This window comes from Sminthopsis crassicaudata, chromosome 5 (assembly GCF_048593235.1).
Source record: "Sminthopsis crassicaudata isolate SCR6 chromosome 5, ASM4859323v1, whole genome shotgun sequence".
Lineage (NCBI taxonomy): Eukaryota > Metazoa > Chordata > Mammalia > Dasyuromorphia > Dasyuridae > Sminthopsis > Sminthopsis crassicaudata.
Window position 1 is genome coordinate 23768442 of NC_133621.1, and position 17458 is coordinate 23785899.

At 40.5% G+C, this 17458-nt stretch overlaps 1 protein-coding gene across 4 annotated transcripts in view; it reads left to right on the forward strand.

Annotated features, from left to right (window-relative positions):
- The window catches only part of NEK10 (NIMA related kinase 10), a 223887-nt gene that overhangs the window by 58605 nt on the left and 147824 nt on the right, over positions 1-17458 (forward strand). For all 4 annotated transcript variants that reach the window (XM_074268058.1, XM_074268060.1, XM_074268059.1 and 1 more), the window contains exons 11-19: positions 870-956; positions 2527-2751; positions 7151-7290; positions 7620-7681; positions 10035-10112; positions 13742-13806; positions 15007-15109; positions 15205-15333; positions 16008-16145. In XM_074268058.1, the coding sequence (XP_074124159.1) occupies positions 870-956; positions 2527-2751; positions 7151-7290; positions 7620-7681; positions 10035-10112; positions 13742-13806; positions 15007-15109; positions 15205-15333; positions 16008-16145 (1027 nt within the window). The remainder of the gene's footprint in view (positions 1-869; positions 957-2526; positions 2752-7150; positions 7291-7619; positions 7682-10034; positions 10113-13741; positions 13807-15006; positions 15110-15204; positions 15334-16007; positions 16146-17458) is intronic.

Sequence of the window (17458 nt, forward strand, 5' to 3'; positions counted from 1 at the left end):
TCACTAGCTGTGTGACTGGGAAAGTCATTTAAACAAATACTTAAAATATTTAAAGAGGGTCCTGTGCCAAAGGGATTTCAACTAGAGGAGCTCATTGCCCTGGAAGGTTTTTCTCTCTGAATGGAATCGTCTATAGTGTTTCCAACTTCCCCCCATGGCCAGTGGTTTTTGAAATTGCTGTCACCCTTCTTTAAAAACCACTTTCTTCCTTTTCTTCAAATGCATGTCTTTTTGGAACATCTTTTGAGAAGATTTGACAATTTTTGAACTTCACTTCCTCCTGCTTTTTTCCTACTTCATTTTATTTTTTCTTGCATTGCTCTTTCCTTTTTCTTATGTTAAGAAGGGGGGTGTGTGTGTGTTACCATCATTGCTATTTTGTAGAAATGAGGATCCATGGGTAGAGAATGTTGCATATTGTGGTAGATTTTTTGGATATGTGGGTTAGTTTTGCTGATTTTTTCCTCTTTGTCTTTAAAAAAAATGTTTAAAGAGATGGTTCTCTGGGAAAGGGGATGGGAAGGGATAGAGGAGAAAATTTAGATGATGTAAAAACAAAAAGATATCAGCAAAAATCTGTTAAAAAGAGTGCATGGGAAGCTCCAAACCATTTTCTAAACCATTACATTTTATAATTTCTAAATCCATGTGTGACCTAAAAAAGGATGAGCCTCTTTATTTTTGGGAAAGGGAGAGATAGGCTGCCAATTATAGAGTTTCCATTTTGTGATCCTTTAAATCTCTCCATTCCGTGAGGAGCCTGTGAGACAGAATCTTAACCCTGAGAAAAGTTGGTGGGCACAACAGTGAAGGACGTGGAGAAAGGTGGTGAGGATTTGGGCTCGTGCCTGAGATTGTGCACTTTGTAGTCCAGAATGTAGGGAGAAGATAAGTGAGCTCACCATCGTAGAAAACCTGCTGATGATCCTACATGAGTATGACCTGCTTTCGAAAAGGTAAGCAGAAGACAAACTTGCATTTATGATGGAAGTTTATTTTGTTTTCCTCTTACAACATGCTGTTTATTTAATATTGGGAAATTAAAGTGATATGGAAACTCCCTGGTTCATATACATGCAAGGAAACTTGCACAAGAGAAATGTATGACTTTAATTGAATTAATTCATCAAATTCAGTTTAACATTGATTTAATGTAAGCGCCTCCTATGAAGTTACCTGTGCCCAGTTATAGGTGCAAATGAATACAACTTTCCATCAGAAGCCTACCTCATCATGGTTGTCCTGCTCATAGGATTATAGGATAGAGAGCCAGAAGGAACTTTGGGGACCTTTTGGCCTGGGCCCTCTTTGTGTACATGAACTGAGCTTAAGAGATGAGAGGACTTGCGTAAGCTCATATACGTAGTGGCCCCCATCGTAGCACCCCTTGGGTCTGCCAGGGAGCCTTTCTCTGGGAAAAGATGAAGTCAGGCAGTGTCCTTTGTGTCTAAGAGATCAGGAGCCGGTTGAGCCATAGGAGAAGGCTTTAGTCATTGTAAGAGGCTTTAGTACGTGAGGAGGCTCAGCGACCGGAAAGCTCCCTTGTGTGCGTCACCTCCTCTGACCCGGCTGCAGAAAGAGGCGTCACTATTGCTTGTCAGCGTCTCCTGAGAACTGCAGCCGTTGAGATGTTTCTGTCGATTTTCTGCCTGCTTTCTTCTCCTTTGGAAGATGTACATGTGTTGAGCCCTTGCCATTTGTTCACAAGGATGGCTCCGGGATCAAGGAGGAAGCTCTTGGGGCTCCTATGAACTTCCTTGCCCTCTGCCCTCTCCTGGGGAAGGGTCACCATCATGGATGTTCATCTCGCCTCGGACACCTGGAGGCTTTCATGACCTGTACTTCTAATGCCACATTCAGGGCTATTTTCTTGAAAGTGTTTCCAAAGAATGTCTTGGGACAAAAGGAAGATTTACAGAAATAATGATGATGATGATGATGATAATAATAATAATAATGATAATTCTAGCTAGCATTCTTCTCTTCGTCTGTGTGATATGAAGAGAGAATTTTGTCAGTTGCCAAGTGTTACCTGTTTGTGAGCTTTTGAATACTTTGCAGTTATAAATTGGTCTCATTATTCCTATTTAAAGCACAGGTCAAATCCCTTCTGCTCCCTCTGGAAGCACGCTTCATTTCACCAGTCCACACTGATCCATTTAATTTGAATTCCACTTACTCTTTAATTCCGTATTACCTTCCATATGCATGTATATCTCATCTCCCTAACTAGATTCCAAGTTCTTCGTGGGAGACGATCATATCTTGTATTTTTGGGTCCCCATTTAATTCCAGCATATGGTAGATGCTTATAGATGTGTATATATATTTTTTTGTTTGAGGATAAACCACTAAAGAAATCTGTTACTGAGATGGTGTAATTTCTTGATAATGCATCCTAGTGGGAAATGCTCCAGTAATTGTGTACTTATGTGGTAATGGATCACAGCCATGACTAGATTGTAGTTTGATGGGTGGCGGGCGCTTTCCCCTTTGGTTCTCAGCATGTGCCATCTCCCCTTTCAGACTAACTGCGGAGCTGCTGCGACTCCTTTGTGCCGAATCCCAAGTGAAGGAGCAAGTGAAGGTGTATGAGGGCATCCCCATCCTGCTCAGTCTACTGCATTCGGACCACCTGAAGCTGCTCTGGAGTGTGGTGTGGATTCTGGTCCAGGTTTGTGAGGACCCCGAGACCAGCGTGGAGATCCGCACGTGGGGAGGCATCAAACAGCTCCTGCACATCCTCCAGGGGTAGGTCCAGCTGGCTTGCTGTCCCCGGGCTTTCAGGCTCTGTCCCCTGTGTGCCTCTGGTATCTCCAAGGTGCATCCTCTGGCTTCCTGCTTTGTCCTTGCAGAATTCCGACTCTCTCTGAGTCTGCACATCAGGCCTTGGTTGGCAGCCGGGATTCAGAGTCTCTTGACATCTTGAGCTCTGTAATGGGGTGAAGGGTAGTCGTCCATTTGGATGCAAGAAGTCAGCTCCTTAGCAAATAGCAGAAAAGACAGACGGATTTGGCTGCAAAGTCAGTGTAAGTCAGCAGTTTGGTCTAGCAACCAGAAAGCCAAGTGGAGCCATGGGTAGAGCACCGAGGCTGGAGCCAGAAATCTGGCCACCCACACTTTTTTACCTCAGTTTCCTCCTTGATAAAATGAGCTGTAGAAGGAAATGGCAAACACTTAGGGATCCTTGTCAAGAAAACCCCAAATATAGTTACTGAGAATGAGATATGGCTGAAAACGCAACTGCAGCAATGACATGAATATACTTTTAGACTGCACTAATTGAAACAGAGCTTCTAATAACAAGGGGGTGATAGTTTTTGCCTTGGTAAGATTCCTTCTGAAGGATTGTGATCGGTTCTGGGTATCCCAGCTTAGGAAGGACACAGGCAAGCTCTAGAGGCTTCAGATGACAACAGCTCAGCTGTGAAAGACCTTTAGTTCTTTGCATATGAGGACTGGCTGAAAGAAATGGGAATATTTAGTCAGGAGAAGACTTGGGGTAGAAGTAGGGAATAGTCTCTGAATAGGGATTAGGCTTCCCATCTTGGACCCAGAGTACAGAACAGGTTAAATGATTGCCACAAAGTCACAGAGGTCAAATATTGGTTTGCTGCCAGGAGGAACAACTTTGTAGTAAATACTGCTATCCTCAGGGGGAATGGCTTGGTCACGTTGGAGATCTTTGTGCTGAGGTTGGTTGACCATCCCTCAGATATATGCACTCAGAAGCCTTTTTTCAGATATGGTTTAGACTATCTGACACCTGGGGGCCCTTGCAACTCTCACCTTCTGACCCCAGTTTTGGATTTTCAGAGCCATCTCTTAATTGAAGCCTTCTAGTAGAAATAAGATGTAAAATCTTTTTAATCCCAACTTTAAGAGAGAGAAAGGATCACTTCCTCAGAGGGCACACATCACTGGCATGTAGCTCTTTTTCACCTGCTGCCTTGATCCTCTGGTGAAAGTTATTTGAGCTATGAAATATCTTACTCTGCCTGGGTAAAGAATGGCATTTTATGGTATCCTGTTATATTAAAAATAATCCTTTTCCTATAATTATTATGTTTTTATGTGAGGAATTATCGAAATTTATCTCTTTTTAGAACAGATTTCTAAGTATCTAGCTTATCAACATTGAATAAACTGCTAATATGTATTACCTTATGCATGGACTGACAAGTCCATGAGATCCTGTCATCAATTATGTATCGGTGAAATTCAAAGACCTATGCTTTATCCGTCATAGATACATTGCCTGCAAATGGAAGATCTTTAATCTTTTTTCCATTATAATTTTCATCTTATAAAAATATGAATGCTATATTGGATATTTTTTAAGCTGTAAGTCTACTAAAGAATTCAATGACCCTATAAACTATGATAAGTGGGACAGAACAATTTGTTTCATAACATGAGAGTCAAATTGGAATTCTCTTGAAGTACTATAATTTGCATTTTGGTAGATCAGAGTACTCAATAATTCAATTCAGCAAATATTTAATAAAATCATTTCTACTCTCACCTTCAGGTGAGTACTATTAACTATTATTATTATAAAGCGTTTTGTGTGGCCACAGCATAATAATTCATAGTTAACTAACAGTATTTCTTCTTGAAAGCCTTTCTGGTTATGATCCCACACCCTCTAAAACTCTTGTTAATTTAGCTTAGGCAGCTCATCAATACTGAGATGATTGGATGCTGGTAAATCAATACTACTCAAGACTCTATTCTCCCTCGGTATATTAAGAAATTGGATGATATAAAATAGTCTCTGAAAGAGTATCTTAAGATAGAATTTAGATCTACTGTAGTGATTTGGCTAATGTTTCTCGTGAAGAAAGAATATGAAATTACATTTCTTTGCAGATTCTTATTTGTTTAAATTATTGTATTATATTTCATTCAGTGTCGTGACGTTAACTAGTGCCAGTTTAAATTTTGCTGTTTTCAATAATTTACATAAAATGTGGCCTCTTCATCAGCATATTTTCTTAATTAATTTCTTACATTCAACTTGATTTTTTAATGCTCATTCATTGTATAGAAGGTGAACTGCCTTTGGTGGCTTTTGAAGGCTCATCTTGATTTTCTTTTCATGTATAATGTTAAATTGAATTCAAAACAGGGATTTTTTTCCTGCCTTTTTCTAAACAGTAAAAACTTCCTCTGTTTTTAGGTGCATTTCATGTAGGGGACCTGGACTTTGGATCTCAAATTTGTAAAATATTTATTTAATAAAAGGAAAGGCAATGAGCTCTGTTATAGACCTGTTACATTTGAGATATCTCCAGAACATCCAGTTTGAAATGTTCAATAGGCAACTAGTGACGTGAGATTAAAACTGAGGGGAGAAATTGGGACTGAATAACTATATCCGCAAGCTGTCAGATAAGGATGATAAATCCATGGGAGCTGATGACAGTATAATAAATACAGAAGAGTGGGGAGACCTAGGAGAGAGAACTTAGGGAATATCCACAGTTGGGGAATATCACATAAATAGAAATCCCATCAAGGAGCCCGAGAAGAAGCAGTCAGTGAGATAGGAGACCGAGGAGAGAGCAGTGACATGGAAACCCAAAGAGATAAGAGTCCTGGAGGAGAAGGTGGTCAGCTATCTCAAAAGTAACCTTTGTAACTTACAGAGAAAAAAGAACAGCAGCCTTTGGAATTGAGAGTGTTGGTGACTTTATAGTAAGTGTAAATGCAGTTGTGAGGGGAAGATGGCAAGTTTGTGTTGGCTTGTTTCGGTGACATCCAAGTAGACATGTCCTAATGACAGGTGGAAATGTGTCACTGGTGAGTGGTTGGATCCAGAGACTCAACATTATAGAAGTAATTGGCTACCGCTCAGAAAGGATCATTTCACTGGTCCAAAGACCGTGAGGAATCTAACAAGAGAGCCAAGAATTGACCAGGTAATGGAGCAGTCAGGGGCAGAGTGGAGAGTCACACGTGGAAGAAAAGGAAAGTACCGATGGTGAGGAGGAGAAACTTTGGGAAGGAGGAGGAGGAGGAGCCGGCAGGGCTGTTATAAAGGGTCAAGAAGAGTGTGGACTGAGAACAGATTTTTCTTGATTTGGGAGTTGCTGGCCTACTTAGTGCAGTTCTATAGAAGGAGGAGGTGGACAGCAAATAACAGAATTAAAAAGAAAATGAGTGGGGAGGAAATGGAGAAAGGGCATGTTATTTGAGAAGTTTAGTAGTGAGGAGGGAGTAGGATATAAAGGGTATAAAAAGAGCCACCATTGAACCAGATGATTTCATTCTTCCCTTTCAAGTCAAAGGAGAGGTGAGCAATGGTTCTATGTCAAAGGCTTTCTGATTAAATGAAGCTGGCCAGGATGAAGAATGGTGGACAGCAGTTCTGAACCATTCTTTTATTTTTATTTTTTTCATTTTTTATTTTTTAAATAATATTTTATTTTTTCCTCAGTTACATGTAAAAACAAGTTTAAACATTTGAAGTTTCTTTTTAAAAATAGTATTTCATTTTCCTCCATTTACATGTAAAAACAGTTTTTTAACACTTGAACAGCCCTTTTAAAATATTTTATTTTTCCCCCATTACATGTGAAAATAATTTTTACTTTTTATTTTTATATTTTGAGTTCCAGAATCTATCCCTCTTTCTTCTCTTTCCCTCTTCCCTGAGACAGTTTGTAGTCTGATATAGGTTTTATATATGTGTATGTGTGTGTGTGTGTGTATATATATATATATATATATATATATATATATATATATATATATATATATATATATATATATGCAGTCATATGAAACTTTTAACATATTGGTCATTTTGTGAAATGTGAAAGAAGACAAACAGGAAAAAAAGGAAGAAAGATAGTGAAAAAGAGTATGCTATAGTCTATATTCAGACACTCTCTGGAGGCAAATAGCATTTTTCATCATGAGTCCTTTGGGATTTTCTTGGATCATTATATTGCAGAGACTAGTTCAGTCCTTCACCGTTGTTCATCATGCAATATTACTATTAAGGTTTGCATCATTTTCCTGGTTCTGCTCACTTCTTAGTGCTCGGTCCATGTGTGTCTTTATGGGTTTGGCCAAACAGTTTTCTAAGTAGTGAGTCATTGTAATCATCTTCCTCTGCTCATATTTACATTCTGTTTTACAGAGACAGAAATTTAGTTTCTGATCGTTCTTCCATTGGAAGTCTGTCTAGTGCAAATGCAGCAGGAAGAATCCAACAGCTTCGATTGTCAGAAGATTTAAGCCCTCAAGAAATACAAGAAAATACCTTTTCTCTTCAATCAGGTACAAACAAATCAATTCAACAATTATTGCCGGTGAGGAGTTCACACTCTGCTGGGGCAGTATGCTTAAGTATGTGCAGAATGCATACTAATAAATACACGGTGACATAAATATAAGGTCACTTGGGGAAAAGGCCACCAGAAGAGGAGGGGACGGGGAAAGGCAGTGCTCGAGTTGTAAATTGCAGGCGGAGCAATTTCCAATCTAAAATTTGGGGTTGGGATAAAATGACTTTTGTGAAGAGTTTTTGGCTGTCGGTAATAAAATGTGAGCCATGATGCTGGTAACCTTTTTTGCATATTCAGTCTCTGCGGTCTTCTTCCTTACAGCCTGCTGTGCCGCTCTTACTGAACTGGTGCTTAATGACACAAATGCTCACCAGGTTGTACAGGTAGGGGTCTTCTAAATCGGGAGACGGGAGGCTGATTTTTACACATTTCACAGATTTGAGGATACGTTGATGCTATTTACGCAGGCATTTCCATATTCACTGCCCCCTACATTGAACAGCACCCATTAGCTTCCAGTGGATTTTATTTAGAAAAATAAATACACCCTTGACAGACACCAAAGAGAAGAAGCAGTTTTATCTGATGAATCATTCTTCCCTCCCTGCTGTTTGAATCAGCATTAGAGAACGACTCATTCATTTTCCTCATACATTTTCCCAAGTTATTTTAGTTAGAATTATGCACATGCAAGGACTGTTTAGAAAGTAAGTCTGTAATGTTAGTTGCAGCTGTGTTTTGCAGCGTACACTAATATTTGTGGTAACAATATTGTGCTTATATGTTAAAACAAGGTGAAGTCGACTGACTTTTACTGTCACTTAATGTGGCACTTGTTAAAAGTAAATATACTGTCCTAGAATTACAGCTCCAGATAATATTTGTGCTATTTGACTTTTTTAGATTGGGGAAAAAAACATTTCCTTGCAGGAATTTACCATCAATTTATTAAAATGAAATTAGAGAATATTCTCAATCAAAAAGTGTAAGATTTGCTAAGGAAAATATCACCAGTGGTCCCGTACAAAGTGAAAAGCCAAATTCTAACTGAGAAACTTACATTTCATTGATATTGACAAATTTGGCTTGCATTGTGACAATTACACCTCCTCCACCTGGTACATGTTGATTACCTGGAAAGCTACCAGGATTTATGGGTGGATATCTATCCCAAACCATGGCTTTTAGGCCCCTACTGATGTGTTTCTTTTTAACAGATACCTTTCGGACACATTCGATAAAAACAAAAAAGACTTTTAAATTAATGCTATGGCCCCATTAGGAGCAGCTAGAGTGGAACAGTGGATAGAGGGTCGAGCCTGGAGTCCAGAAGGCTGAGTTCAAATCCAGCCTCAGATACTTAGCGGGTGACCCTGAGCAAGTCACTGCACCCCTGTCTGCCTCAGTTTCCTCACCTGCAAAATACTCTGGAGAAGAAAATGGCAAGCCACCAGTATCTTTGCATCTTTGCACCTGTGAGGGGAAATTGTAATTCCTGCTGGGAAGTTAATGGATGGACTCTTAGACTGAATCAAGGAACCACTTCCTCGGCTGCTCTTTGCTGCCATCTCCTGGCATTGCTGTGATACTAATTCTGACCCCAGCTGCTAACATCCCAGAAGCCTGAATCCGGTCCAGTTACTTTGGGATGCAAAGGTGGTTAATATTATAGGGAAGGGATTCCTTTTAAGCATCCGAATGCCCTCTGATTGCCCTGCAAACTAATCAGGAGCAAGACCAAATAGGCCAAATGGGACCATTAAAACCCTCCAACTAGCAGCCCAGATCACTGTATTCCCTTTGAATTTATTAAGCAACTAAGGATAAAGATAGCAATGTGTTGTTTTATTTTTGAAAGACATGCAGTAATTATATTCTTCATTATAAAATCAGTTTTTAAAAATACCTTAATTCATTTATTTTAAAATAAAGCCATATTATTTTATATATTAGATATAATACAGCAGATAAATATTAATATATTAATATATAAAATATAAACATATCAATATACTTATATTTTTATAGATTATATACATATATAATATGTAATATATATATAAAATGTTATATAAATAATGAGTATTTTATATCTATGAATCTATAAACTATATGAAAATTTTTAATCCCATTCAATGGAAACATAAAAATTTCCTTTTAAAAAAAGACCCCCCAAGTCTACATACATATTGGAATTCATTAAAAATATTTTTACCAGTTATATGATATTTATGAGCACAAATTTTTTTGAAGTTAACAGAATCATATTAATATTTGTCTCAGCATTCATTGATTATAATTCTTTAACGATGTACTGATTTGTGTTTTGTGAAGATACTGTCTTTGTTTGGCTATATAGTTTCCTATAATCTTTATTTAAAGTTGATTTACTAGGCTTTTCTGATTTTAAAATTGGTATTAATTTAACATGCTGAGATGGAGTGGAAAGTTATTAAGGGACATTTGAATCATCACACACCTTCCTCCCATGCACCATCACTCAGTACAGGAGAAGTTCATTCACCAAGTTATTAGCAGAGAATGGAATGCCTTGAGCACTTGTTAGTGATTAGTAGAGGTATTAGGTTCTGCATTATGGAAGGAATAACTGAACTGTGGATACTTCAATTATTGAATAAGTTAATTTGTTAAGTTATAGCTATACATGATTATATTTTCATCTCTTCTCTCACTATCACCAACATCTAATAATGTTATTTGACTTTTTTCTTGCAGGAAAATGGTGTATATATAATAGCAAAGTTAATTTTACCAAACAAACAAAAGAATGCAGCAAAAACTCATTTATTGCAGGTAATGAGTGAATGAATGGATGGATGAATTGAACAGCAAAGTATTTATTATGTGTCTTCTCTTGGCCATGTACTGTGATAGGGATTCTGACAAAAGTGGAACAGATCCTATTCTTAAAGAGTTTTCAATCTTTTGGGGAGAGCAGCATATGTTTAAGAAAACATTTGCAGAATATACACAGGGTAGTTTAGGAGGGAGAGTGCTCACAGTTAGGCGGATCAGGAGAAGCTTCTTGTAGCAGGCCGTGGGCACTAGGGAGTCTGTGAGGTAGAAGTTTGGTGAGGCGAGAGAGGTACATTTCAAGCCTGGGCCAGAGACACAGAGTGGAGAGATCGAGTATTGGATGAGAAGAGTGTCAAGAGGGCCAAGTTGTCTAGAACTGGAAGTGTGGGAAGGGGAACTGTGTTTGGAGAAACTGAGAGGTTCCCTAGGGGAAATAGAGAGCCATTGTGGGTTATTGAGTGGGGGAATGACAGGGTCAGATCACTTGGACAGCTGGGTGGAAGGTACATGAGGGCAGAAGGCCAGTCAAGTCTTGCAGTCATACAGGCGAGAGGCAAGGAAGGCTTTCACCAATAAGGCGGCTGTGCAGGGTAGAGAAAAGAATGGGAAGATGTGGAGGGAGAAGCAGCAACATCTGGTGCCTGATGGAACATGTAGCCTGAGGAGGGATGAAGAGAAGAAGTTAAACCTGAGTTTGAAAACTTAGGCAGCTGCCAGAATGGTGTTATTTTGTGTTAACTAGAGCAGCCTGGGAATAAGAGATTTGGGGAGAATGAGAGTGAGATTTACTTGAATCCTGCTGAACTGGGATTATTTCTAGGGAACATAGTTTGAAATGTCAGGGAGACCATTGATGATGCTCAGGAGAGAGACTAGGGCTGGATTTAGGGACCTCATCTGTGGAGAGACAGTAATGAAACCCATAGCATCTAATGAGAATGTCAAGAGGGAAGGGAAAGAAGCCAAGCATGGGGTCAGGGGGAGCCCTCCCAGTCAGGGGGTATTAATGTGGATGATGAACCAGCAAAGGAGATTGAGAAAGATCTGTTAGTTCGTCAGTCGGCAAGGATTTATTAAAGGTTCTCATGAAGGAGATAACGTGTGCCCCAAAGCATATTCAGAATAAAAACAAAGGGAGAAAAATACAAATCTCGACAAAGTGTCTGGGAGGGAGAGAACCAGCAGCCAAGAATCAGGTAGGAGCAGAAATGAGATACAAACCCAGAAATTATTTTAAAAAGACTTTATGCTGAAATGTATTTTAAGGGCCACCTTAAAAATAACCATAGAAGGTTTGCTCTCCGACTTCAGCAGACCTTCTTTGTTGTTGTTCAGTTGTGTCTGCCTCTGAATGACTTCATGTACCATTGCATGCCAGGCTGTTCTCCCCCATCTCTCGAAGGCCGTCTAAGTACATGTACCTTGTTTCCATGACACTCCATCCATCTCATCCTCTGCCTTCCCCTTCTCTTTTTGCCTTCCATCTTCCCCCAAATCAGTCTGATTTTTCATTACGTGGCCAAAGGATTTCAGCTTCAGCTTTGGTTTGTGCCTTCTGGGGAATAGTCTGAATTAATTTCTTTCAAGTATTGACTGATTTGATCTCCTTGCTGTCCAAGGGACTCTCAAAAATCTTCTCCAGCATCATGGTTCCAAAGTATCCATTCTGCAGTTCTCAGCTTTCCTCGTGGCCCCAATTCTCACAGCCATATATTACCACTGGGGAAAAAAAACAGGGAAAAGCAATTTTTTTCTCTATTAAGATTAACCAGAGACGAAACATTATGTATGGGCTTGTCTAGTTGGAAGGGATATCTAGCTACCTCCCAACCTGAAGGCAGAGAATTAATGAGATTGTAGCTTTCTAGCAAACCAAACCAAACCAAACTCCTTTGACATTTTCCTAGGATAACACATAAATTCGTGGGTGGGAATTACATAGTCAAGTTTCAGTTTGATCAATCAGCATTAATTAAGTGTCTGTGACACTGTTCCCTGTAGACGTTGGAGCTATGAAGAGAAAGGACAAATTGCCTCATACTGAAGCTGTTCACAGCAAGAAGGGGCTGCATTGGGAGATGGGAGGTTCTCCCCGGGGATCTTCAAACCCAGACATGGTTACTGTTTGTCAGGGGTGTTGTATGAAGGCCATTGTCCACATGGCTCCTGGACCTGGGGGTCCTCCTGCCTGTCACGTCCTGTGATCCTGAGACCGAAGCAGATGGACAGACTTCTCATGTCCTTCATGTAACAGGGGCTCCTTTTGTAATCGGCCTTCCTCTGTCAGGGAGCTTTTGGAGAGTGAGCACGGGCCCCCAGAATGCATGTACTTGTGTACAGAACACCGTCAAATGCTCAGGGAGCTCAAGTGTATTTTGGGGGGATTGGCCATTTAGAAGCATGACATCCATCATCAGGGTGACTTCAAACATCCTGTTTTCTCACAGACATTGTACACTTTGGCAAAGTTGGATTTCCAGCTCAACTTCCTTATGGGGGGTGTGGGGAGCAGGGTTAAGTGCTGGGGATTCGAAAAGATACAGAAGGAACCGCCTTCCCTCAAGGAGCTTTCAACCTAATGGGGAAATGGCATGAAAAGTAAGCTCCACTCAGGATGAGCAGAAGACAATTAACAAAGGGAAGGCAATAGAATTAAGAGGGAACTGCAGAAACCAGAAGACATTCTTTGTCTCTGTCTCTGTCTCTGTCTCTGTACTGTTATCTTTAATATAGAATTCTATCTATAGGAAACCACTTATAGGTCATTTTGTTAGAAGCAGAGCATTTATTAAGGGAAAAATACAAGATAAGACTGGAAAGGGAAGTGGGAGCCAAGAAGTGAATAACTTTGTCAGCAGAGATGTTTGTATTTTAGCCTATAAACATTAGGCAGTTAAGAATGATTTTTGGGCCAAGGAGAGGGCATGGTCAAAACGGTGACAAATATATTAATTTGGCAGTAGGATGGAGTGAAGAGTGGGATGGACAGAAGACTAGAGTCAGGGAGGCTATTGAAGTCCAGGTGTTGGGTGATGAAGGTATAAGGGAGGAGGTCTACAAAAATGTTGCTGGAGGCATACTTGACAACATTTGGTATCTGTGGGCCTTTGAGGATGGCTGTGCCCTCAACAGAAAGAGAGGTCTGGAGGAGAAAGAGGCTTCTGGGGAAACATAACGAGCAATATTGTAGATGAGTTGAGATTGGAAAATGCCCAGGGGGGGGTGGGGGTGGGTAATGTACATGTGGAGCTGGCGGAGTGATCAGGGCAGCATGTCGAGATTTGGGAATTCCCTGCACACAGGGACCCTTTGGAGATGACAAGATCGCCCGAGGGTAGAGAGAGAGAAAATGTAAACTTGTCTGGGATAGAGCCTTAGGGGACACCCACTTCTAGTGGGAGGGAGGAAGAGGATGATCTCCTTAAGAAAGCTGAGAAGGAACAGTGGAAAGGATCAGAGAATTCAAAGGAGGGCTATCGTGAAGGAGAGGGTGGCAATGGTGCCCAGTGCCACTGAGGTGTCCCGCAGAGGGAGGACTGAGCTAAGGCAGGTGGATTAACAGCCGTGATTTAAAGTCTTGGGGTATCACCTGACAGTATTTTAAAGCTCATTCTTTCATTTTACAGTGTTATGCTTTTAGAGCCTTGCGCTTTCTCTTCAGTATGGAAAGGAATAGACCTCTCTTTAAAAGGTACGTGTTTATAGAATTTTAAATGCCAACAAAGTTATTTTTGCCATTCAGTTTTCATGCCTGTTTTCAAATAGAAAGTTTTGTTTCATGCCAGAGGAAAAATTCAAAGTCAGTATCACATCACTGGGAAAATTACCTTTTGAAAATAATTAATTATGGGAAAGTATAAATAACTCAGGAAATCATGGAGATAAGCCACCATATGGCTATAAGGTTTCTGAGTTGCCCATGACTAGGACGACTTTTTAATGTTTCATTCTTTCAAAAAAATTAAATACAAAAAAGCATTTTCATTTATAAACAGTCTTATGTTTTACATGTTATATATTCATTTAAAAATGTCCAAACATATCTGATCAACTTGACTTAATAAATAGAGGTAAATATTTTGGATTCGATAATTTCTAGATTATTCTATATAGACATAATTTGATGAGTATAAATGATCAAAAAAGCTTTGCTCAAAATGACTGGATTGCAAAGAGGAAGTGTGGTACCGTGGAGGGAGTTTTGAATGCTGAATTCTAGTTTTGACGGCTCTGTTTCCCAGATGGGAGTGCTTGGCCAAGCTACCTCCTATCTGGAGGCCTCAGCCAGTTCATTTGTAAAATGGCACATTGGGCTAATCACCAAATTTCCTCTAGCTCTGTTCTTCTGGGACAGATGCATTTCAGCAGAGGTGCCAATTCTAGGGATTTGGGGGGGAAATCACTGTTCTCATGTATTAAATTGAGTTAGCAAGTTTTCTTCTTTTTATTTTCCCTGAGGCAATTGGGGTTAAGTGACTTGCCCAGGGTCACACAGCTAGGAAGTGTTAAGTGTCTGAGACCAGATTTGAGCTCAGGTTCTCCGGACTTTAGGACTGGTGCTCCATCCACTGCGCCACCTAGCTGTCCCCTTTATCTATTTATTTATTTATTTATCTATTTATTTATTTATTTATTTATTTATTTATTTGTTTATTTATTTGTTTGTTTATTTTTCTATTGACATGATGTAAACCTTTTCAGAGTTGGTCTGATATACATTAGAGGGAAATAAATGGGGACAGACCTTATTTCTCCTATTTTATAAATTAAGAGATAACATAGGGATTAAGCTATGTGTCCACATTCACACACTAAGACAGTATGTGGGGAGAAAGAGTCCCCTGATGTGATTAGGTCTACATAAAGCATGTATGTATTTTTTTTTACATAGACTATTCCCCACTGACTTGTTTGAGATCTTCATTGATATAGGACATTATGTGCGTGATATCAGTGCTTACGAAGAGCTGGTATCAAAGTTGAATTCACTGATGGTAAGTCAGAGCTTTAGCAATACTGTGGCGCATTGGCAGCGTGGCCCGGAGGAGAATCTCTGTGGACGCTCATCTCCCTTTCCTTTTCTGATCAGGAGGATGACCTGAAACAGATTGCTGAAAACATTGAAAGCATAAATCAGAATAAAGCACCTACAAAATACATAGGCAATTATGCCATTTTAGACCATCTCGGGAGCGGTGCTTTTGGATGCGTTTATAAGGTGAGTTTGCCTTTCCCTGAACATCGGGAGTGAGTCAGTGGTGAGCGCGTCGGTTTCTACACTGACACCTCATGGGCCTGGGGGTCTCATCACTGAGGACGTTGTACAGATGAGTTAAAAATGGGCGCCTCTTTTCCTCCACCCGTGCTCCCAGTGGCAATTTCAGCTGGCCAGCAGTGTTTTCAGAGTGACAGGTTTTATTTTTATTTTCATTATTTGTGTATATCACTTCTCATAAACAGCAGACCGAATGGTTCTTGCAATAAGAGTGACCACAGGCCTAGACTTGCACGGCCGTCTGCCCGTCACTCCTCGTCAGACTCTGCTGGACACCACGTCCTACAGAATGGGTCGTGGATGCTTTTAGATGATTCCACTGAAGATGGGTTTGGAATAAAAAGTGTAAACGCTCAGAGGCCGACTGAGCTGCTCTGGTTAATCCCAAGACCTTCTTTGTGAAATGTCTCTTCCATGTCCCTTAGCTCTCCTTCACTTTCTCTTTTTTTTTTTTCTTTTTTTTTTTATTAATTATAGTTTTTATTTACCAGATATACGCATGGGTAATTTTACAATATTGACAATTGCCAAACCTTTTGTTCTAATTTTTCCCCTTCTTCCTCCCTCCCTCCCCCCATGGCAGCTTGACCAATATGTTGCACTTTCTCTTTTTACAGGTTAGAAAGCGTAGTGGTCAAAACCTTTTAGCCATGAAAGAAGTTAACCTACACAACCCTGCCTTTGGGAAGGACAAGAAAGATCGAGATAGCAGCGTAAAGAACATCGTCTCTGAGCTAACGATAATCAAGGAGCAGGTGAGCGTTCTTGGGTTTGGAAAACTATCGGTTAAGTAATGAACGTGATCGGTAGAGTAGCTCTGAGTTCCAGGCCTGGCACCATGTGCAGTAGGCAGCCTCCCGTCTGGCCTGCCTCCCAGCTGCTGAGGATCTCCAGGTGGCTGGGGGAAGGAAGCTGGGTAAGAACCCAGGCTGAAGAAGATGGGCACAAGGAGGCCCACCTGTTCCGCCTCCAGCTGGGGGCCCTCTCCGTTGCTCAGCATCCCACCTCTCGAGAAGCAAGCTCCCCACTGTACCGGCCAGGCTGGCGGGGGGCTGCACATGGTGCCATTGGAGGCCTTCTCGGGTTAGCCCCGTGACAAGTACAAACAACAGAGCCTGAGACCCAGAGCTGCCCTCCTGATTAGTGCTGCTTCCCCATCTCTGAGCTGTCCCCCAAGCTCACAGGTCCAAGAGTCCGTGTGGCCAGAGCCACTGGGACTGGGACCTCACCATTGGGGAACACCATGTTACTGGGCTCTCATTTGAGGTTTACAACACTGGGGGTAGATTTGGCTCGTAGTGCTGGTGCTTGTTTTAAAGCCTGGGCCAGGGATTTCATCAGTGCAGGAACTTTCCTCATCTAGAAAGTCATTTGGGCCCCTGAGGAATTAAGGGACTTGTCCTCCATGGCACCACTGATAGGGATAGAAGCAAGAAGGACTGGCCTTCTGTTCACTCACACCATACTGCCGCTCTGCATTTATTATCCCCATTTTCCAGATTAGGAAACAAGTCCCAGAACAATTACTTGACTTTTTATCACTGCTATTAAGTGCTTGAGGATGAATGGCAACTCAAGATTTCTTGACTTCAAATCCAAGGAGTTAATATACACAAAGTGCCTGACAAACTTTAAAATGCTAACTAAATTCTGGCAATTATTATGATCATGATTATACATTATTAACTCGGTTAAATGCATAAAGATGGTTTTGTTTATGACTTGGAATTTCCTGGCTTTTTTTCAAATGGAACCAAGCAATTGACATTTATGCTACTAAGATTGTATAAATTGAGGCTATTAAGTGTGGCTTTTCAGGATGTGACTGAGAATGTGGGGCTGCAGTCCGGGCCCTTGGTTCGCTTCAGGTCATCCGGTATTTGTTAATGGTTGATGGTGTTCAGCTAACTAACATCTTGGAGGTGGGAGTAGGAAAAAATAATAATCATTTCAAGATGGGCTTTTTCTTTGTGATTGGGCTCAGAGCTCTTTTTTTGAGTCAGTCTGATTTTTCTATTTGTAAAGAGTGTTGCTTTAGGAGGTGATTTCTCTTGGGTGCCATCATTAT